General features: G+C 42.6%; 1 protein-coding gene across 2 annotated transcripts in view; it reads left to right on the forward strand.

The window, feature by feature from the left end:
• Nucleotides 1–21,928, forward strand: part of vwa8 (von Willebrand factor A domain containing 8) — a 116,509-nt gene extending 94,581 nt beyond the window's left edge. Inside the window, exons 38-45 of one of the 2 annotated variants that reach the window (XM_036138850.1) lie at nucleotides 291–399; nucleotides 2,664–2,820; nucleotides 14,209–14,317; nucleotides 15,956–16,081; nucleotides 16,577–16,735; nucleotides 18,410–18,508; nucleotides 19,012–19,250; nucleotides 20,566–21,928. In XM_036138850.1, the coding sequence (XP_035994743.1) occupies nucleotides 291–399; nucleotides 2,664–2,820; nucleotides 14,209–14,317; nucleotides 15,956–16,081; nucleotides 16,577–16,735; nucleotides 18,410–18,508; nucleotides 19,012–19,250; nucleotides 20,566–20,674 (1,107 nt within the window). In that variant the 3' untranslated portion in view covers nucleotides 20,675–21,928. The remainder of the gene's footprint in view (nucleotides 1–290; nucleotides 400–2,663; nucleotides 2,821–14,208; nucleotides 14,318–15,955; nucleotides 16,082–16,576; nucleotides 16,736–18,409; nucleotides 18,509–19,011; nucleotides 19,251–20,565) is intronic. The other variant, XM_012876345.3, reaches the window with a different exon arrangement.
• Nucleotides 21,929–22,863: the final 935 nt, after the last annotated feature.

The following is a 22,863-nucleotide window of genomic DNA, read 5'->3' on the forward strand; positions in this document are numbered from 1 at the left end:
TCTCTCTGCAGACCTTAAAAACTCACAGATACAAGTTCCTTCACTTCTGCTTTCACTTTGTGGTCGACTGCAAATCATTGGGGGACGTTGGGGGACAAAGATGTGCTTTTGGGTGTAATTGTGTGGGCTAGGAAAAGCAAAAGGCTCAATTATTTATTCCTCAGTAAATTAAGATTAAAAGCCATGTGGTGTAATCTTGTTAATTTTGGGGGGGATTGCGATCTCTAACTGGTCAGTTTGACTTTAGAATTACTAAAGAAGGTAGAAAATATAATTTCTGTTTATTTCAGATAACCATCCAGAGGGACAGCGGAATGGATGTTTCTGCACCAAAACACGGCAAGATGGACCCCAGCAACGCTCCTCATGTTGGAGGCAACCAGTGGGCGGGAGGCACTGGTAATCCATCCATGCATTCATCCATCCACCCATCCATCCATCCATCCATCCATCCATCCATCCATCCATCCATCCATCCATCCATCCATCCATTATCTATGCATGCTTATCCCTCATGGGGTTACGAGGGGTGCTTGGGCACTGGTAATGAGTCTTTCTAAAATATACCACCATGTTCCATCTCACTGCTAATGTTTTATAGAACCTCCTCATGACTCAGCTGGTCAGAGACGACCTTGTTGTCTCAAACCTCCACCTGTTTCACTAAGAAGTGACTGTCAGGATATACAGACCCTCCTTTCAGATTTCTTCTGCTCTTGCTTTTTTGTAACCCATAAATGTTTGAAGATAAGATAATATGTATGTTATTGACCCCGAAATTCGGAAATTATTGGACAGCAGTGACAAGATGTACCTAAAGCCTAAAAATAAGAGGTGGAAAAAGAGAATCTAAAAATGCCTATAGGTATTTACATCCTATACCTACATACATTAGCGGTAATTGTGCAGCAGAAATGAATGGTAACGTGTCAATGTTGCAATATGCATAATCATCAAACTAATCTTCATATCAGACAAAGAGGGAAGGGCTGAGGAATACCAAAGAGCAGTTTTCAAACAAACATTTCATTTTCTGAGGGAAAATGGCTCTCCAAACCAACGTGGTGCAATTTGAGAAGGTAATTGCCATCTCTTGGATACATGATGAAGGAAATGGGAAATTTTGGATATTTATTTCTACTGCGAGATCTGTAGAATCAAGAAGTCACAGAAAATAGAACCTGGGCTACCAAAGTTACTCCAGAAGTGCATCAACAGAACCCAAAACCACAACTTTTAAAGCTCAGCAGGCCTCACTGGTGACTGGTAAGGTCAGAGTTCATGATTGAACAATGAGAAAAAGAGAGTGGGTAAAAATGCCCTTCATGAGGGAGTTCCCAGGCCAGAACCAGAGCTGAGAAAAAGAACTCAAAGGCTCATCTCACATTTGCAAAAAGAGTATCTTTGTGATCCCCAATTATTTAGAAACAATATCCCGCAAAGTAAATTGAATAAACGGTTCTTGGTTTGGGTCGGGACTTAAATCCGATGGAGATGCTGTGGTGGGGTGTTGCAAAATTTCTCCACAGAAGTTTAGACGACTCATTTCTCGGAAGAACACTGTTGATGGTGTGAAACAGGAAGGCGGGAACAAAAGGCCATAACAGGAAAAAATCTGGTTGAGGGGAAACACTTTTTTAAAGCGCTGTATGTTAATAAAAAGAAAAGTTTTACTGATAGTAAAACTGTTTTTGATATTTGGAAAACGAACCGTTAAATGGTTGATTACAAATCATTTCTGTCACCACTGACTTCCTATGAGAGATTATTTTCATTTTAACTTCATTTTGTTTTGTCTTGCAAAATAATGTATCCATCACCTGTTTTTGAGATGGAAGATAGAAAGACTGAGCTACAGGCACCGACCTACAAATTTATGATTGTCCAATTCAACTAATGGGTTAGGCAAGGAGAAGCGTGGTGACCCTTGACACAGAGATCCACAGTTCATGTGGAACAATCTGTCAGCGCCTCAACTCTACAACTCTAGCTTTAAACGGAGAGTAGTGGGAAGAAAGTTATTGTTGCAGGAAAACCTTAAGAGGTTGTGTGTCCCCCAAGCTAAGCAGGAGGCAAAGAAAACACGCGGAAGGATGCCCTTTGCTGAGATGAGTTCAAAATAAACCATTTTGGCCTACGTACATTGTGTTGCGAGCATCGTCTTTTGGGGTTGCAAAGACATAGAAACTGGTCAGAGTTGTCTTCAAGATGTTTCCATGCCAGAAGGGAAATATAGTCTCTCCTGCAAGTTGTGAGTATGCTTTGTGGCTTTTCCCCAATGCTAGATCCCCAGAAACGTTCTATAGAAAACTGCTCCAGGAGTTCCTCTTAGATTAGTGCACCATACTCTGTCTGTAAGAGGCCATCAGAACCACATCATCCACAAAAAAATCTACGAGACCCTGAAGCTTCAAAATCAGACATAATCCTCTCTTTTGCCTTGAGATCCAGTCTTTAAACACCACAAACAGGATATGCTAAAAGGGGTTGTCACACTATAACCTTTAGACTAGCTTTACTGAGGATTTAGTCTGCACCCCCAGAGGCCAAGTTCTTTGGGGAGACCTGACAGCACAGCCCCCAAGAACATGAGATACTCAAACCCCTCCTCTGTAAAGGTAAAGATTTTGTGGAGAGGCCTCTGAAACACACTTTTTCCTCAGGTGGCAGAGACACCGCTGGACTGGGAGGCAAAGGCGGGCCTTATCGCTTAGATGCCGGCCACAAGGTACACCAGGTCTCCCAGGCTGAGAAGGACGCAGTTCCAGAGGAGGTCCGCAGGGCAGCCCGAGAGATGGCCGAGAAGGCCTTTAAGGAAAGGTAGGATAGATCAAATCTGGATAGGTTTCATGAATAATGTTGCAATTTTGGCTTTAACTTTGTTTAATATTGTTAATAAGTATCTGTACTTAAGGGGATTATACATAGTTTTCAAAACATTTACAAATAAAAATCCTAAAAATTTCTGTTGTCCTCCACACTAGACATGCAGCCTAAAATACTTTTTTCTGGCTAGATTAGACCAAAAAGGTGGTTTGTGGCAAACTGTTATTTGCTGTCCTTACGTGGACATCGGAACTGATCGGAATAAAAACTCGGCAGTCGGTAAAATCGCCAGTCGGAATATTGTGATCAAATTAAACTCAATCAGAATGAAATTGTATTCCGAATGAGACTGTTGGTTTAAGCCGATTGTTAATCCGTATAACGTCCATCTAAACACTTGTCCTGATCATTTCATTGGGATTGGGGTTACCTGCCCTGACAATGCATGTGTGTTTATTGTCTCACATTCTGTAACACAGAGAGAAAAACAGCGTCTGTTGGTAAACTTGGGGCTTTATTAGAAAGTGCAAAGTTTTAAAAGATTAAAAACTAGAGATTTGTCTTTGGCATAGACTGAAATACAATTTCTTCTGTGGTTTTCAGGGAAATTTGAGAACTCTGCACATCAGCGTGCTTGTTTTGTAAATAAAGCCAGATCCATGTAAACCTACGTTATGATCAGATTTGTTGATATAATGCCCATCTAAACATTGTTTAGATGGACAATTTCTTTTCTTTTTTTTTTACTTTTTTCAAACAGATCAAGGATTTTTTCGCAAGTAAACATGGCTAAAGAGTCAGTTCTTGGCTGTTACTAATCCTTTTCCACCAATACCAGATTTGTGGAGTGTCCAACTAATAGTCCTAAAAGATTCCTTCACCTGACCTGTGGATGTCTACAGCTCCTCCAGAGCTACCATGGGCCATATGGTGGCTTGTCTGAATAATGCTCTCAATTTAGGTGAATGCCGGTGTCTTAGTAGGTTTCCTGTTATGCCATTCTCTCTTCATGTTCAAATAGTGGCTTGAGCTGAGGTTTGAAATACTTTAAAAAGTATTTTAATTGGGGATGGGGGGGGAGTACTTTTGCATTGTCAGAATTCTGACACAGATTGATAGGCTTACCCTGACATAGGCTCTGGGCCTCATTTCTCAAGAAATTATAATCAAAACCCTGAAAGACCCTGGTCTTTCAGGGTTTTGATGACTAAAATACCTGAAAAAGCTGTCTGTGGTTGTAACATGTCACCATGTGAAACGTTCAAGGGACGTGAATACTTTCCCAGGACACTATAAGGTTAAATCTGTGCTGTATGGTTCTGTACTTTCATTCATTTTAGAACCTGTAAAGGGCCATGTGTGTACAATAAACCTTTGATCTGACAGAGGGTGGTTGCTTTGACCGTGACCGTAGCTAATAATCCATATCCAAACTGGCTTAGCTCTGCTGGTGGGAAGCCCTGTGGAGCTGTTCACGTGTTTGAGAGCGTTATTTTCTTTTTCCACCCTAAAAACGTCCCACGTGTGAAGTGGAAGACACGTCTAATGTGGAACAGGTCTGTGGTGGTTGTGAGAAGAGGAGATCCAGGTATGATGGCCCTTCATGGGTAAACAGGGACAGGCCCCACCGCCCCCAGCCGGACGGTGGGATACGTGTGTACCGGCCCATACATTCCCTTTGAAACAGCGGGTTGAGAGGGCACTCCTTTCACCAGCCGAACCATGAAGGCCGTCTCTGTTCGTTCTCGCTTCAAACATCCTCGATGCCCCTCTCCCCCCTCTTTTCCTGCATGGCCCTCCAAACACACTGGCTGCTTTCACATGAAGAGGACAACCTCTCTGCCTCTTTTTTGTCCTCTTTTTATCTCTTCTTTTCTTCCCTCTGTCACTAACCTCCTCTTTCTAAATTCCTCCCCCTCTTCATTTACTGCCTGTCTATCAGTGTCCCGCTAAGCCCAGAACATATCTTGTGCTAACATGCTGATTGTGAAATCACCCGGTTTGAATGTTGCCGAACAAAACAAGTTAATCAAAGGGCTGCTGCTTTTTTCCGTGTCATTCGGTGACTGAAAGCATCTTTTTTTCTTTAACCTTACCTGATGTCTCAGTTTTTACTTATCTTATTTTTTCTATTCCTTTTCATTGGTCAAACTGTGAGCTGTCCAGATATACCCGAATATGTGAGAGACACAAGCAAAATCAAAGAGGTATTTCTGAAGCAGTTTTTTAGTTCCTCTATTCTCTCTTATTTCTCCTAGACACATTTGACAGACATCCTTGTGTATCTTTTCTGGTCGAGCTCAGGTTTTTGTAACGCTTTGACCTAATGATGACAGGATAAACCTATAGACCAGTTCACGCGTGACGTCACGAGCTACATCCGGGTCACGCTGGTAGGCAGAAACAGGACTGTTCTCATCTACTACCATGACAAAACGGGTGAATTAGAGCGTACTTTTAGTTGGTTTATTTGTGGAATCTAAACAATGCCTACGACATGTTGTGCTCCTGTTGCACACAGAGGCATTCCAAATCGTCGGATGTACGTTTCTGTCGTTTACCGAAGGACGAAGAAAGACGAAAGAAATGGATAATTTCAATGAAAAGGATGCAGGCAGACAATCCCAATCAACTGTGGGAGCCATCATACCACCACAGAATTTGCAGTCTACACTTCATCTCGGCTAAATACAACTTAATTTTGCACTAGTCATTGTTCTACTTAAATAATTATATAAATAAAAAATTAGGATATATACTTAAGTCAACTCAGTGGGCTGCCACTGAGCGGCGCCCAGGGAGCAATCTGGGGTTAAGGGTCTTGCTCAGGGAGCCAGAGTGCAGGCTGTGGGGATCGAACCGGGTACTTGCAACCTTCTCATAGGGCAAGTGCACTGCTCTAACCACTAGGCCAGCACTCCCCTTATGTAGAGCTGTGTGTCATCTGCATAGTTATGGTGACTGATGTTGTTTTTTATGATCTTAGCTAGAGGGAGCATGTAGATATTGAACAGGAGGGGACCCAGGATGGACCTTTGGGGAACCCCACATGTGATTTTTGTCATTTCTGATGTAAAGTTACTTACTGACACAAAAAAGTCTGTGGCCTTTAAGTAGGATTTAAACCAGTCGAGCGCTGTACCAGAAAGACCGACCCAGTTTTACACCGACAGAATGGAGTGATCGACAGTATCAAATGCTGCACTGAGGTCCAATAGTACCAGCACTGTGGTTCTTCCACAGTCTGTATTTATATGAATGTCATTAAACGTGTTGACAAGGGCGGTCTCTGTACTGTGGTAAGCACGTCAAAGCGGCTGGTCTTTGTTACGAAGGTGTTTAATTGTTGAAACGGAGCTTTTTCAATAATCTTACTGGTAAAGGGGAGGTTTGAGATGGGTTTGTAGTTCTGCAAAAGGAATTTGTCTAAATTGTTATTTTTAAACAGTGGTTTGATAATTGCTGTTTTTATAGACTGTGGGAATACACCTGACAGAAAGGACGTGTTAATTATCTGAGTCAATGACGTAAAGACAGGGAAAACCTTCTTAAAGAAAGTTGTGGGTAGAACACCAAGACAGCAGGAAGAGGAAATTAGCAGGTGAAAGATTTCTTCTAAGCTTTTGTGGTAATTGGCTGAATTGAGATATTTTGTCAAGATAAGTTCTAGTTGGAGACAACTTTGGGTCTGAACTTGATATGGATGTACAGACTGCCCCTCTTATCTTTTGGATTTTCTCATTAAAGAAGTTAGCAAATTTGTTACAGGCTCTAGTGGAGTGGAGTTCAGAAGTAACAGACACTATTAAGCTGTCGACTATGGCAAATAAGTGTTATTAATGTTTTTGTTGATAATCTCAGAGAAGAAAGATTCCCTTGCATTTTTTAGTTGTAAGTTATATCTGTAATGTCTCTCTTTATAGATGTCATAGTGAACCTGGAGTCTAGTCTTTCTCCACCTGGGTTCAGATTTTTGACACTCCCTTTTTTCACTTTTAATTGCTGGAGCTGGTGCCATCCTCTCTTCATGTTCAAATAATGGCTTGAGCTGAGGTTTGAAAGGTTGAACAAAAAGTCCACAGAGATTTTTCTCCCCAGAAACAACCTTTACTTTAGTTGGGGCGATGCAGTCAATGATATCTGAAACTTTAGACAGAAAGTGATCTACTAGTTCATCTACTCAGTTTCAGGACAAAGTGGAAGTAGAAGAATAAGCTTGATTAAAGATTTCTGTGGCATCATCCTTAATGATGCATTTTCTTATGACTTCTGTATGGCTAACTGAGTCATCGCAATTATGCTTTCAAAGATAACAGAAAAGTGATCAGATAGGGCAACATCAGTTGACTTTGGAAATGTTTAGACCCTTATTGATGATCAAGTCTAAAATATGTCCGTTTGTGTGTTGGTTGTGTAACATGTTCAGATAAACCAAAGTTTCTAAGTGTGTCACACAGTTCTTTTGCTCCTCTGTCTTCAGGGTTGTCAACGTGAAAGTTGAAGTCTCCCTCAATAATTAACAGTCATAATCAACACATATCACAGATAGGATGTTATTAGAATAATTTTAAAAGTTTTACTTGGACTTAGGAGGCCTGTAAACATTCATGAATATAGTTTCCTTTCCTTTCTTGCATCCCTCATCTTCGGCCAATGCTATTTTAGTTCCCACTGATACTGAGAATAGATAAAACTTTGAGTTTTCTCCTCAGAATACCAACTTCCACACTGAGGAGTGTTTTAATAACTGTAACCTGTGGGTTAGTGTGATGTGCTGAGTGATCAGAAAAATGTGAATTTTCATTTTCCAACCCACTAGTCCCTGCTGAGGGAGAAAATCTGCTGAAGGGCTTACTTTTCTGACGTCAAGTTTCTTGATGCTCTTGGCTGATCTGTTACATGCAGCCTTGTTGTTATTCCTATTGGTTTTTGCTTTGTTTTTGAAGGTCTAGATGATCTGTTAATACAGCTTTGTAATATTAGGGGTCACAGTGACTCAAACCCCTGCTCCGTCTGACTCAGTCGTGTCTTTGGGCAAACACTTTACCCCTGCAATGTAGGCCAAGGGGTCCGGTGGTGCCGATTATCTGCCACCCTTTCCTCTATCAGTCTGGCCCAGGGCAGCTGTGACTATAGTGTAGCTCACTACCATCAATGTCTGAATGTGTGAATGACTGATTGTAGTGTGAAGCGCCTTGGAGTCCTCAGGTGTGATAAAGCGCTTTACACATGCAGGCCGTTTACCATTTAATGTCATATAAATGCAACATGTTTTCCTATAAACTGTCCTGTGAAGCTAGATAACACCTACGGATAGACTCACACTACACTAAGTAATTCATTCCCTTCACTTCCCTTATACTGCATTTGAAAGACTAAAACGAAAATAACACTATACCCTGCAAAACCCATGCTTTATCGGTTGGAAATGCAGTTTTACATTGATGAGGCGCCACCTATCGTAGAGAGGACTTAAGGCCAAAGGCATGGGAAAAAAGCAAAATGGTTAAGGGTGTGGCTGTTCCAAACCAGATTTTGAGAAGTGTCCGTAAATATGATATCTGGTGCTTTTATTTCTTTGTTTCTGTGGAAATATAATCCGGTTGTATCAGGGAAGGGTTTATTGTAAACTGGATAGCTCTGCTTTCTGGGTCACTTGCTATTCTCAGATTGTCTTTGTTTATCCTCAACAGCCCAAGTTTTCTTACACAAACCTCCCTGTTAATTTAAGATTATTACCTTCCACCTCTCCGTCTCTAAACTAACTCATTGCACGATACAACCACATGTCTTCATACAAATCCATAATTTGCCCCTGATCAAATTGCTGTATGCAGATTAAGGAGTCTAACTCCTGTATGATGATCTTAACTCACTGTGGTGCATATCTCCAGCTGTCATTGGCCGACAGAAGGGGTTACACCTTGGACAGGTCACCATCCTTGGGTCAATCATTGAATGTTATTTTCCTTCCAGTGGACTGGCTTTTTGGTTCACCTGACCAGCTTCCTAGCAGACACGTGAATGTTTTGGATAAAACCTGGCAGATTTTTAAACATATTTTCATCCTTAAAAGACAGATTGTGAACAAAAGCGGTCCCAGAGTATGATGCTGGCACCGCTGCATTTCCCTGGGAGCATTTTTGGGATTTGCAGTGTTGTTTATTTGCTAGACATATCTTTTGGAGTTGTGGCCCAAAGGTTCAAAGTTGATTTCGTAAGACCATTACATCATCAAAAAAAGTCTCTGATACATGAATATAGTTATTTTCATTGCTATTATGCTAAAACTGTAGATGCAATCCCCTGAGCATGTTATTTCTAAGCTTGGTTTTCCCTTATTCTATCCATTTATGATGTTTAAGTTATCCTTAAAAGTCAGTGAAGCACGGTCCCCTTTAATCTGTGTTTCTGTAAATAAAAAAATCTAATTGAAGCTAGGATCTGCGATTTTTCCAGAAGTTTCCCCAAGTCCCTTTTTGAATAACTCCGCATGCACAAGACCGTCTTATCTGCTGTTCCGATCTCCAGGTGGTTCGTGTGAAAAAAGACTCCCAAATCCGCTCTGGTCTTATTTCTTTCTACTGAGGCCTTCTTCTTCTCATGAACATGAACACAGTTTGCTTCTTGCGACTCTCAGCCATGTTCAAAGTCTACAGTGAGAGCAGCGGAGCTACAATCAACAGCTAAGACCGAAGCTAACTGCTAAGCTAACTGAATCCATAAACGCTAGAAGTACGCATGCGTTGCCAGCACGGACACCGGCGTTACGTCAGCGTGTCTGAATGAGTGGCATGTGGGAAAACCAATAGATAAGGAGATACTCCCAGAGGTTGAGGGACAGAAGGGCTGAAGAGCAGGGATTGAGACAAATTTTTACAGGCCTGCAGCTCCCACAGAGACCTATTTATGTATTTTGACCTCCTTTTTGTGAATACTTAATGTATTAACTACTTTCAGGATGGAGGGACGATTTTACCCAGTATAAAAAAGTGTTTCTGAACAGGATTACCAACTATAGCTTTAAAGCCTAGCAGGCTGCCTTTAGCAGAAATGGAAAATATTGCTTTAAAATTCAAACGTGTCATTCCAGCAGTTTCTGTTTTGCCAGTTTCAAACCTTTGATGCAGAATGACAACCAAGTGGCTCTAACATAACGTATTTCAATATAACCACATTAAGCAGTATGTTTGACTTTTATTGGACTGACCCTGACACTAAAGACACAGTGAGACAAAGAAAATGTGCTATAAGCCTTTGGTTTCTCTAATTGAACGTTTCATAATCTGTAAAACTGAAGGAAAAAAAAGAGAAATCTGGCGTTCTTGTGGCCGTCCCCTCAGCTTTGGAGACGAGGAGCGTCTCAGGGAGGCAGGCCTCTGTTTGTCCAGCGTGTTTAGCCGTAGGGAGTGTCAGCCCAAGCCAATGTTTTTGTGATTGCTGTGTGTGAAATGTCAGCACGCCTCCACCTCACTGCGAAAACACAGAGTCCCTCTCACTGTTGCTCGTGCGCTCTGGTGCTCTCAGCTGTTTGCATCGAGGTTGAGGAATTTAAAGGAAATGGCTGCAGCGACGGGCCAGAACTTCTGCTCTCCACATCACCACCCTGCATCCTCAGACACACGCAGGAATGTGCGGAGGAAGTGCCTCTGGTACGCAGTGTGCCGAGATGGTGTGGGGTGAATGCTGAGGAGCAGACAAAGGATCTGTGTGTGCAGCTGAGAAACTAGTGGACACCTGAAGCACATCTGACTAATGTGAATGCCTGTGATGCTGGAAGGAGAGCGTCTTTTTAAAAAAGTATTGAAGCTCTCTTCTCTTCTTGTTGTGTTACAATCACAAATGTGAGTATTTTAGGGTTTTAGCTGAAATTCAAGAGTAGCTCCTAAGTTCGATGATCAATGTTTTTCGGTCTCTTTGACGTAGTCTCTCTGCCTGATCCCTCTGCCTGTGTGTGCGCGTTGCTGGATAAAGACCTCGGACCATCTCTGGATTCTCACTCTGTCTCACCCTCTGGTACCTCAGCCTGTCTCTGATCCCCTGTACATGACTTTGAACTGTTCCCTGGATTTCCCCAGCTCAGTTACACAGCTCTCTAAAACGCGGCCTCAAAGAGCCTCCTGGACCCACTGCTTGGATTCTGTGTCACAACGCAGATTCAAGAAAGTGGTTCCTGAGCGCGTTCCAGCCAGTTTCCAGACTCTCTACACCTGTTGCTTAAATAGATCTTTAAAACTGCTCTCTGTGTCATGGCATTATTAGTGGGCCCTACCTTTGGTGCATTAGAATTAATCAGAGAAGCAGCCAGGAAATAGTGAAATGGCAATAGTAAAAATAAAGGACGACATAGAGATGTGGAGAAAACAAAACAAGAAAAGTAGGACTTAAATATGGAAAAAATTAATGAAGTTGGGGAAGAGAAAGAATGGAATAATTTAGAAGAAAAAAGGGAAACATGAGTGAGAAAATTAACAAGGTAGTGAAATAGAAAAGAGATAAGACATTCAGAATATAAGTGAAAATGAAAGGGGAAATATGAAGCTTTTAAATCAATAAAATAAGTTATGTTTGCTCCTTATAAAGGGGTTCCATTTGTGTCAGTGAATAAATACGTATTTATTTTCAACACTTTTTGGCTAACTCCTGCTTTTAAGACTGACGAGACAAATACCGTCAGTCTAACCTGACTCCGCCAGATGGATTTGCTCTTCATATCCATCTGGAAACCTTCCGTTGAAGTAATTTTGGGAAGGGGCGAAAATACTGGTTAGCTGATTGGCCTATGTTGGTGATAGACAGGCTAAATAAACCAATCAGATCAACGAAGCATGTCACGTACTAACAGCGACGATGAAAACATAACCACAAGCTCTTGCCGAAACCAGTCGGGAGAAGAGCAAAAACATCTTTTCCTCTGAGAAAAGCCCCCAGAGCAGTGTTTTGCTCTTCTTTCAGTGAAGATATACTCTGTAATTCCGATGAAAACTTGCTCGATAGCCACGCTAACGCTAGTTTCATCGGCTGAAGCCGCCATGTTCTTTAGACTGAACTGTCGCGCTTCTCTATGCGTCACACCTCAACCCGCCTCAAAGCCAACGCTGATTGGACGTTCGTTTGGTGAACTGCTCCAAATTTTCTTTAACGGAAAGCAGCCAGACTGATCTGCGAGTGAAACATTGAAAGCTCGCGAGATCGGGATGGTCTCACGAGGCTACCGTCAGCCTGCTGATTCAAACACTCCTTGAGTTTAGTCATCCAAACTACAACGCAGGCCTTATCTGTGATCCAGGTGTGGATAGAAAGGCCGTTTTGATCAGGCTTTCTCTACAGGTGTGTGTGTGTGTGTGTGTGTGTGTGTGTGTGTGTGTGTGTGTGTGTGTGTGTGTGTGTGTGTGTGTGTGTGTGTGCAGGATTACATGCTTGACCTCCTCTGATTGCATGGGTGATGCCGGCACAGTCTACACGGCTTCACTCTTCCACATTCACACACAGATCTGTTACAAGCTGTGACATATTAAGCCAGAGGCACCCCACCCTGCCTGCGTTTTGAAATCCGGCCTCTGCATCGCTGGGGTGGTCACGGTCTGGCTGTCACCAAAAGTTTCAAACACCTGGGAGAGATTTCATCCACGTCCCGCCGAGTCTTTTCATGTCTCACACACTCCACGCTGGTAAAACACGGTGTTAGCACCTCCACATGAGCCGCAGTGACGGGTGCGCTCAGTAGCTGATGGCTTGGTACCTGCACAGCGGGATGACTTTGATAAGCCTGACTGAGGGTGTAGGGACCACCTGGGTTTCTACAGGTGGGTTTTTTGAAGCGATCACAAACACGTGCAAAGTGGTTCATATTTAACTAACCTGACCCGCTTCAGTTAATGCACAGGTGACCAGGAGGTCATCAAAGCAAATCTCTTGGCTTAGGTATGTTGAGCCTAGAGTCAGTCACTGGGTTGACTGACTTTAGGCCGTTTCTGCAAAACGGCAACTGGGAATGTTGTTCTTGCTTTCTAGACCGAACTAAAGTTATTAACCTCTAGTGATGTGAAAATGTGCACTTATGGTCATCTTACGCTTTTGCATTTTTTGCTGCACTTAAAGATTTCAAATCATTTGTGTGAGTCTGAACACGTCCATTTGCCTGTGACTTTGCTGCTGGTAGCCTGAATTTCCTAACTGAGGGATGATTACGGATATCTCTATTTGATTCTTCTAAACAAGTTGTACTAAATGAAAAACCTGTAAAGCAATCTGCTTCTATGTGATTGCCCCCTTTTATAAATCAAATATTTTAAATTAAATATAATTTAAGTTTTTGGAAAGCTCAGTTCAATCTAAGTTGCTATGCTACATAAGTTCAAGAATAGATGAGAAACAAACCACCAATAATTATCGCTCTGTAAGGGGTGACCAAGCCATCTTAAGGTTATGGGACTCCGGAGAACGAGAATGAGAGCCATTATTCAAGATGGGTGAAAACCTGGAGAAAACAGGCGAAAAAAGGAGGGAAATATAAACGTTTAATTAAGTTTTCATTAATTTTTTTCAATGAATGTTTCCTCTTTCTTTTACTTTGAAGGGATACATTATTGTTGTTATTTTTCTGGTTCTGTCAGTGCCTTAAAGCTAATGCCTTCAAACTGTTGATTCCAACTTTTCTAGACTTGAGGCATATATTAGGATTATTTTATATATACATAAAGTCAGGTGCTGTTAAAATGTTATAGGCAGTTAATGTTGTCCCTGGAGAAGGTAACACTCTTGATGTCTTAATGTAGTATAAATCCAGATTATTTGGATTTGGTGACAAGACCGTATTGGATTTCTATCTTAAAAAGGTCTAATCTCTGTGGTTGAAGTCATTTTGAAAGACTTGCATGTTTAATACCAACCTGTAATATAGTTTAAATAGTTTTTTAAAAGTTGACTATGTTTTTCCCTGGTAATAAATTGCAGGCTTTTAAAAAGCCTCTTAAGCGTTGGGGAAAACGCCGCATGTCACGTCACCCTGAGAGCACCATCTCCACACTGAAGCATGGTGGTGGTAGTGTTATGCTGAGTCGTGAAGGCATGGGTAGTGTTTTACTCTATGTTGCATCACATAACATGCAGTGTCATGTTTTCTTAACTTCAGTGAATTTATTGAATGTGATCTTGTTTAAGCCATGATCTAGTCAGTCCATCTAGTCTGTAAGGACTTATCCTAGCAGGGGTGGGGGTGAGGGTGGGGGGGGTGTCTTTGGGGGAGAGGTGGGATACACTCTTAACTGATCACCCGTCCATCACATGACAACACTGAAACACAAACACACACTCACTGACCCACCATGCATGATCCATTCAAGTCACGCTCAAAGGCTGTCTCTTCTGTTTGGATCTCAGATTAAAGGAGATTGGCATGAGCGAGTATGACGCCTCCACCTATGAGCGCTTTTCCAGCGCAGTCCGGCGGCAGGTCCAGTCCCTTCGCATCATCCTGGACAGCTTACAGGTCAGTGTCTCTGTACTGCTCCAACACTTGGCTCTTTGTCTTTGCACACGTGGTTCCCTTTATTGGACAACGCCCCGCGTTTCATCTTTGGACTCTAATCTCTTTTCCTGCCGCTGTTATCAGCGAGAAGTCTGATTATTCTCCAAAGAACTTTGATCCTGCTTTTCTATCCTGTCCCAATCACACTCAAAGCCAAGTTCTGAGTTATTTGTTGCCTTTAAAACAATCAGAGTGCAGCTCATACAGCCGGCAGATGACCACTGTGTGACCTACAAACCTGCGTTGTTGGGTCAGAACGTAGAGGTTCTGTCCCTCTGAAGTCTTGGACTTGCTGACGTGACTGGAAGAGCATAGAGTGGTAGCAAAAAAAACAAAAAAAAAATCATGCTTGTTAGATTCCCTGTTTGATTGTTTTGGGTTAAACTTTCCTCCTTTTGTTTAGACGTAGTAGGGTGTGTGTGTGTGTGTGTGTGTGTGTGTGTGTGTGTGTGTGTGTGTGTGTTCATATGACAAGAGGAAAATCATGCTGCGATGATTACAGAGTGGAGGCATCAGGGCTTACTCTATTATTCTCCTGTCCAGGTGTGAGGCTCCGTTAGAATGTGTTGTGCTGGGTGGGTGTTTTTGTGCGTGAGCTCGGGTTTTCCATCCAGGTGTTTGCATCCTGGCTTTTACTGTAAATGTCGCTTATTGTTCCTTTAGCCAGGGGATTTCTTCTCACTGTAAAAATTATGAGGATTATCCCTAAACCAGCAGTCAGGACGGCATGAAGTCATGTTGCACCATACCTAAGGAGTGATTTAGTGACTCCCACGCACAAATGGATACAACACACAACCTCTGTGCTCACATTGGCGGGCAAACATTCAGCAGATGATGCTGACTTGTTGCCATCTACCTGAGGGAATATCTTTTTATGTGTGTCATCTTGGAGTCCCACTAATCGGGTGGTCGGCACCCCGATCGGAATTTCCCTGTAAAACTGCTCATTATTCACCATATATTAGTGTCAGATATTATGTTGGAAAAGGCTCAGGGTTGATGCTTTACTTTATTCAAATCTCACATCCAGTGATTTAAAGACGTATTCAGACACAGTGAAAGTTTTCACGTTTTGTTACGTTATGAACAAACTTCATTGTGTTTTGTTGTTTTGATTTCTGTCAGACAGAACGTGGAAATGCAAGGTTTTACATTTTTAAACAAAGATAGTGAGTGTGACATACGCATTTACTTTCTTTTTACTCCAACTCTCCTTAACAAAAATGTAGTTGCCCTGGACCTTGAAGCAAATTAGTAATTGGAGTCCACCAGTGTGGATAATGGTGGCAGCATCATGCTGTGGGGATGCTTTTCTTCAACAGGGAAGAGGAGGATAACCAGACATGATGGGAAGATTAAGGAGACGAATAAAGGAAAACACTGGGAACACAACGTTTAGAGACTGATTTGTCTGTAACAGCCTGACCCTCTAGTACACACACAGCAGGCAACCACATACTGCCGTTTAGGGACATTTGCTGGCTTTTGGTTGGCTTTACTTTAATATAGTTATATATATATATATTTTTGATCCAATTAGTTTTGTTCCTGATTGGTCACCCCTGCATGGGAAACCTTTGCGTGTTTGTGTTTCAGGCTAAAGGCAAGGAGCGGCAGTGGCTAAAGAACCAAGCTATGGGAGAACTGGATGACTCTAAAATCATCGATGGACTAACTGGAGAGAAAACCATCTATAAACGCAGGGGAGAGCTGGACCCAGAGGTGTGTGTGTGTCTGTTTTTAGCTTTGGATATTTTTACACTTTAACTATCTTTGTTTCCATCACACATAATTTCAACCTTTAACCGTTAAGTGCTGTGTGTAGTAGAGTGTGTGAGAGAAATTTACCGCTCCCTGCTTCTCTGCGGGAGCTCGCACACAGGTTGCCGTCCCTTCTTCTGTTCTCATATATGTTTAAGAGGAGCCACAGACACTCAGGCTGCAGATAGTTCCCACACTAGTTACACAAACACACTAGCCACAATATACATGGCCTGATTTTGAAATTGATTCAGCTCTAAGTGCTGCATATTTTTGGTCTCAACCAAAGATCTACATTATAATGATTGTTCCATGTTTTAGAACTTTGGCCTTGGGTCGGCGTGTATTTCAGGAAAAGTGGCACCAAAATAAACAGAAACCAATCCAGCATATAATTTTACCTCCATTAGATCATTCTGTGCTCTGATTGTTCTTGGACTTTGTTCATTCGTCCAGCTGGGCAGCCCTCAACAGAAGCCAAAACGCTTGCGGGTGCTGGCCGACCTGTCGGGCAGCATGTACCGCTTCAATGGAGTGGACAGCCGACTGGAGCGCTCCATGGAGGCTGTGTGTATGGTGATGGAGGCCCTAGAGAGCTACGAGCACAAGTTCAAGGTGACAACATTAGGCAAGAAAGTGTGTTCTGTGTGGCGTTAAAAAAAACAAAAAAAAACGGTTCCACCGCTAACACAATGTTAGCATCTTTTGGGATTTCAAGTGTCCCTGAATTAGATTCTACTGTGTTTAGTGACGTTTTATTAGAAAGTTGATTTTTTTGGGGGGGCTTATTTTAATACAATTATGCCGTTAAAACGCATAGTTGGAAATAAATAATCACACTGCCTCACTGTTAAAATGATACACTCCCATTCTGAGTTGTTCATGTGTATCTGGATCATGGGTATGGAATTCAGTGTTCTGTTGGGTAATATGGGATAAATTACTCCAAGACAGACCATTTAAAAAGGCAAGTAAATATGTGTTTTATTAAAATAAGAATTACTTATAATGACATATTGTAATTCCTTAAAATCAATCCCAATAAAAACAAAGTAGGACCGAATTTGGACCCCTGCGGTACACCACAACAAATAAGAGTATTTTTTAGAGTGAGAAGCTTAACCCTGCCAGTACTAAAAAAGTTGACAAATAAAACTAAGTCATATTAATCAAAGCTCAGTAACGTCTTTGTACTAATCCTGCTCCTCAGACTGTCTACATCACTGTTCGGAGAGCTTGTTGCACTGTCCGTGTCAAGCATGTCATAGCCTAGAAAGTAGTCTTTGAAAAGAAGGAGACGACAGACAGGACAGAGAGGAGACATGCAGAGATGTGTCTGCACAAGGAGCGGAGGCAGACTTCTTGGCCCCTTAGCGACACTCAACCCAGTCTAAAACTGATCACATACCCCACCCCACACACACACACACACACACACACACACACACACACACACACACCCACACACACACACACACACACAGATCAGTGTGTCAAGTCAGATGGGAGATGTCGTCAGATGAAACCTGTTCCGTTTAAGTAACACTCTGTTTGACCTGAGCGTTCGATAACAGCATAGTCACGCCTACAGCCTGTGGTAGAAATCTGACCACAGGCGATGGTCAAAACTCCGCTGATAACGGTTTATGGAAGCAGGGGTGATATGGTGCAACATTGGCTTTGAGCACCTGTCACTTTACACTTTCAAATTTCTGAAACCCATCACATATCTGCTCACCAACCAGAAATGAAGCAACGCAGCTCAACATCAGAGATCTGAGTGTCTTCTAATTAGGTAATAGTTTCAATTGCGTGTGTTTAGCCTGTCGAAATTGGTTTGTAAAAAAAAAAAAAAAATATATATATATATATATATATATATATATATATATATATATATATATAATCAACAGGTGTAAGGAGAGCTGTGTGCTGAGTGTCCCCAGCAGAAGTAGAGCATATAGGTTATACCTGGGCCCTTAAACAGCTGCAGGGGGCCCTGAGTGGCAGGCTGACTCAGCCTTATTCCTCCACTTATGATGGATCGTCTGTAAAAGGCACGATCACTCCTGACAGGGTCAACATAGTACGGTGGTTGGCAGGAGCTGGCTCCGTCTTAAGTTACAAAGTGATGTTTCTGCAGCATCACGTCTGTGTTTTTACATGAACCATGTAAGGTGCTGTTTGAGAATGTGTTGTAGTGAGGTTGCATAATTATCGTATTCTTTGAGGACATTATCCGTTTTGCATGCTTTTTAAAGTCAGTCGCACTGTTTTCTGTCCATTCAGTACGACATAGTGGGCCACTCAGGCGACGGCTACGACATCGAACTGGTCTCAGCGGATAAAATGCCGAAGAACGACAAGCAGAGACTGAAGGTCCTCAAGGTACGGACTCCAAATCAGTTTAGCTGTTGTTTTTGAAGGAATGTCCCTCATAGAGATTTTACAAAGGGTTTAGAACTGCAATTTTGGAGTTACATATCTTGTATTAGAAAACAATTTTTCTTAAAGGAATGTAAGGCCTTATATTTTCCATTGGTGTGGAGTTGTCCTTCTGAGCCGTCAGCGTGTGACCGTCAGTAAACGAGAATCGGCATGACAAACTTCTGCTGCAATTTCAGCTGCAAGTCTTCTTGGGAAATCCCTCCACCAGCTTTCATTCTTCACTGCCGAATATCTCAAGTTCATACATTCTCAATTTGATTTAGACTTTTACTGGGTCATTGACCTCCATGTTTTGATCGAAAAACCATTTCATCGCAGCTCTGGCTGTACGTTTAAGGTCATTGTCGTGATTCAAGGGGAACCTTAGTTGAAGTTTGACAGGGTTAATAGAATTGCTTTTTACTCTTAGCAGACTTCTATGTTGTGTCTTCCTGGTCCTGCAGACCATGCATGCCCACGCTCAGTTCTGCATGAGCGGCGACTACACTCTGGAGGCCACAGACGCCAGCATCAAGGAGCTGGCGCGAGAGGAGGCGGACGAGCACTTCGTGGTGGTGCTTAGCGACGCCAACCTGGAGCGCTACGGGATCAGGCCGGAACGCTTCGCCCAGGTCTTGACCTCCGACCCGCAGGTCAACGCCTTCGCCATCTTTATCGGATCCCTTGGTGATCAGGCTGAGAGGTGAGCAGGTTTCTGTGTTTATATTGGCAACGCCCATCAGTCTACCGTTTCACTCTCCAGTCCAATCGGTGTTGGTTTGTCAGCTGTCTGTAGGTATTCAGGCTGGTTTGTGTATTTTTCTCTTCCCTGATGGAAGGGAGCACCCGTGTGGTTTCCCTTTTCTCCGTTGTACGGCGTGCCCCAGCTTCCTCCCACGGTGAAGAAATTAGTTATTCGGTTAACCAACAACCCTATTTTGTGTTATGCTCCTGGTGTTAAACGTATCAGTGCTCTTCGGGATAGAGCTGTCAGATGGTTCTTAGGTGTTGTTCACAGCTAAGTTAGTGTTAAAACCAACTTTAAAGAACAATGGAAACAGGACACTTGAAGGAAAAGAAGACTGAGAACTTATATTCAATTTAAGGAAGCGTATCGGATCGAACCCTACGTAAAGTTGAATTTATCCTGAAACAGCGGCCCCTTTGTGCCCAGATCAGCAGTGCTAGCCCACCTCTGGCAGTGGAAGTGGGCGAGTATAACGGTCTCCATGAAGAGGAGAGGGTTTGTTTGTTGTGACGTGATGTTGTGGAAGATGAGGATCGCTTTGTTCTTTATTGTCCGTTTTATTCTGATGTAAGACTTTCTTGTTACCTGATGATAAAATTTTTAAGACGGATAAATGAAAGGGACATTTTTGCATTTGTTCCTTTTATTTGTACACATGGAATAGAGAGCAGCGAGTGTTTGACTTTAAAAATGCAAAGATATTTACGTTTAGCATCTAATCTGCATATAACATTTTGTTTTATCCATGGAGTGTCCTGTAAGCCCATGTGGGCTGGGCACCAGAGGTGGATGACTCTTAAATAAACTCAATCTAAACTGACTAGAGGTGTGAATGTTAGAGTATGGTTAGTTATCTGGCTTCCTGCCTTCTGGGTCTGAAAATAGTTTGATCTGAATAAAAGAGAAGATTTTTCCTTTCCTTTAAGGTTTTCTGTGGAAAACCTACGTATAGAATCCGTTTTCAAAATCCAGAGAGGAATTTTAGCTACAGGAAGGAACAGGACAGAGAGCTCTGGATGTATGAGTCTAGAAAGGTCTGGGTTTTTACCTAGTGAAAGCACGTAGGAAGCGTTGTAACATTTCCTGATAGCTGGTCCGGATGGACAGAGGATTCCCAGCGTTACTCATTGGGTTGTTTGGTTGCTACGTTTCGGTGTCTGAGGGACACAGAGTGTAACTTGCTGATGGAAACGTCTGTCTCACGCTCACAGACCAAACAAGCTCTGCTCTGTGTTCATCTTCTGGAAAACACTCCTCGTCTTTGTTTCAGACTCCAGAGGACCCTTCCAGCTGGCAGATCCTTTGTTGCCATGGACACCAAGCAGATCCCCCAGATTCTGCAGCAGATCTTCACATCCACGATGCTGTCCAGCGCCTGACGCCGGCACATCCTCCACTGACAGACTGAACAGGAGGCAGTGACTTCTCACGATGTGTCCTTACCGAGCTCTCTGGGACGGGTCGTGTAACCGAGCCGGCTCGGGTCTCCAGCCTCGCCTGAAGGGGACAGACAGCTCCGCGGCTTTTAGTGTAGAAGGCTCAGAAAATATGGGGCAGAGTTGTGTTTGGATGCTTTGTAGGGTCCTCTGTGGCGTCAGGAGTCTGAAATGACCCGCGCTTCGGCGCTGACGTCACAATGGCCCGGACCCTGTGTCGGCCGCCGCGCCGGGATCAAACGCAGCTGAAGCTGTTGATCTGATGTGTGCGTCCAGACGCCCAGCTGACGCACTCACACACGTCTCTCCTATTCTGGGCTACGGCATCTGAAAGGGAAGGGGAAAGAACTCGACAAAGCCCCGCTTATTTTGGATTTCCTCCTCGCTCATCAGCTTTCACACACACACACACACACACACACACACACACACACACACACACACACACACACACACACACACACACACACACACATATTGACCCTTACAAGGAGACATAACCTTATACAACATTTAGATTTGCTGCACAGCAACAACCTGGCTCCTCTGGAATGCTGGAGTTGTGAGCGGGGTGATCCCCACCTGATCACACGCTCTTTAAAGGCTGCCGCTGCTGCACAAATCCCTGCCATGTTTGTGTGTGTGTGTGTTTGTGCGTTTGTGTGTGTTGTTGTACAGCATCCATGTCAACATGCACACGCCTTTTCCTTCCTGGCTGCTGAACCTCGTGACGCTTTCTGCGCTCTCTGTCCTGCAAGGAATCTCAGATCTTCTTTCATTGCCCCACACACACACACACACACACACACACACACACACACACACACACACACACACCGGTCACTGTGGGGTCTCTGTCACTGCATGCTAACAGGAATAGTCTCCACAGACACGAGGCACGTGCATCAGAGCCCAGCTCAGTTCGCCCCTGCTTGTCATGTTTAATATTCACGCCTCGCTGCCCAGAGCAGGAGGGATCAATATGTTGATCAATCTGTCTGTACTGATCCCTCTGACAGACCCGCGTTCCTGTTTTTATTAACTCATCACACATCGCTTAAATGTTAGTGTTATACTGGTTCATTTTAACATTTTAACTCTTAAAATGATAGATTTTACTTGTACATGGTTGTTAATTTAAGATGAAGTAACATGTCAAAGTAATGTGCAACAATTGAATAAAGCAATGTTACTGTTGATGTTTCTCCCTGCCTACAGCTGCTCCCAGATTGAACTGACTACTTGGGCAGACACGTCTCTTGTATAATAGAAATGTTAATAGTAATGCATTTTATTAGGGGTGTAACAATACATGGATCCACGTCAATATATGGATTGAATGATTAACGATACAATTACATTGGTGCAAAATGAAAATATCGATCCATATCGTCATTTTTAAGATAGGCCTTTATTTTGAAACTCAGGCATGAGACTATAGTAGGGATTGAGTAGAGGCAGTCTATTATTTTTTATTATTAGAATGTTTGTTTTTCTTTAAACTCCTGATACCTGTGAAAGCTTAGGAATAAAATGGTTAAATCAAATTTGTCTGTATTTTGTGTGAGCTGATATGAATGTAAATAATGCCGTTAGACTGGCAGATAATATCACTTCGGAAATCGTAAGAGAGTTGGTGATATCTGCAAATATTGTATCGTCATTCAAACAAATCGATATAACATCATGATCAAAATCTCAAAGTGCTTACAGGATTTTAAAAACAACTAGAATGTCACCAAAAAGTGAATTAATTTCATACAGAAAGAGAAACTTGTATTAAATGGATTCATTACAAACAGAATCATATGTTTTAAAGTGTTTATTTCTGATACTTTTCATAATTATGATAATTATGGCTCACCTAGAGTTAAAACCCAAACCCACTCACAGACGCATCCAGGACACAGGCTACAACTCTCACATTCCTGGTCGGACCCTCTCCTGAACCAGGGCAACATCAGAAGTGTCTTACCTGTTCTTGGGAGAAAAGGGGTTGGATTCAGGGGTCAAAGGTCATTGGTCCAAAATTCCTCATCCAGGTGAACACAACTTTTTTTTTTTTTTTTGTGAAAACAAGGCCCCAGTGTCAGAGGGAAGAGAGGAGAGGCCCAGGATCCACGCTGCTTGAA

The sequence above is a fragment of the Fundulus heteroclitus genome, chromosome 7 (genome assembly GCF_011125445.2).
Source record: "Fundulus heteroclitus isolate FHET01 chromosome 7, MU-UCD_Fhet_4.1, whole genome shotgun sequence".
Taxonomy (NCBI): domain Eukaryota; kingdom Metazoa; phylum Chordata; class Actinopteri; order Cyprinodontiformes; family Fundulidae; genus Fundulus; species Fundulus heteroclitus.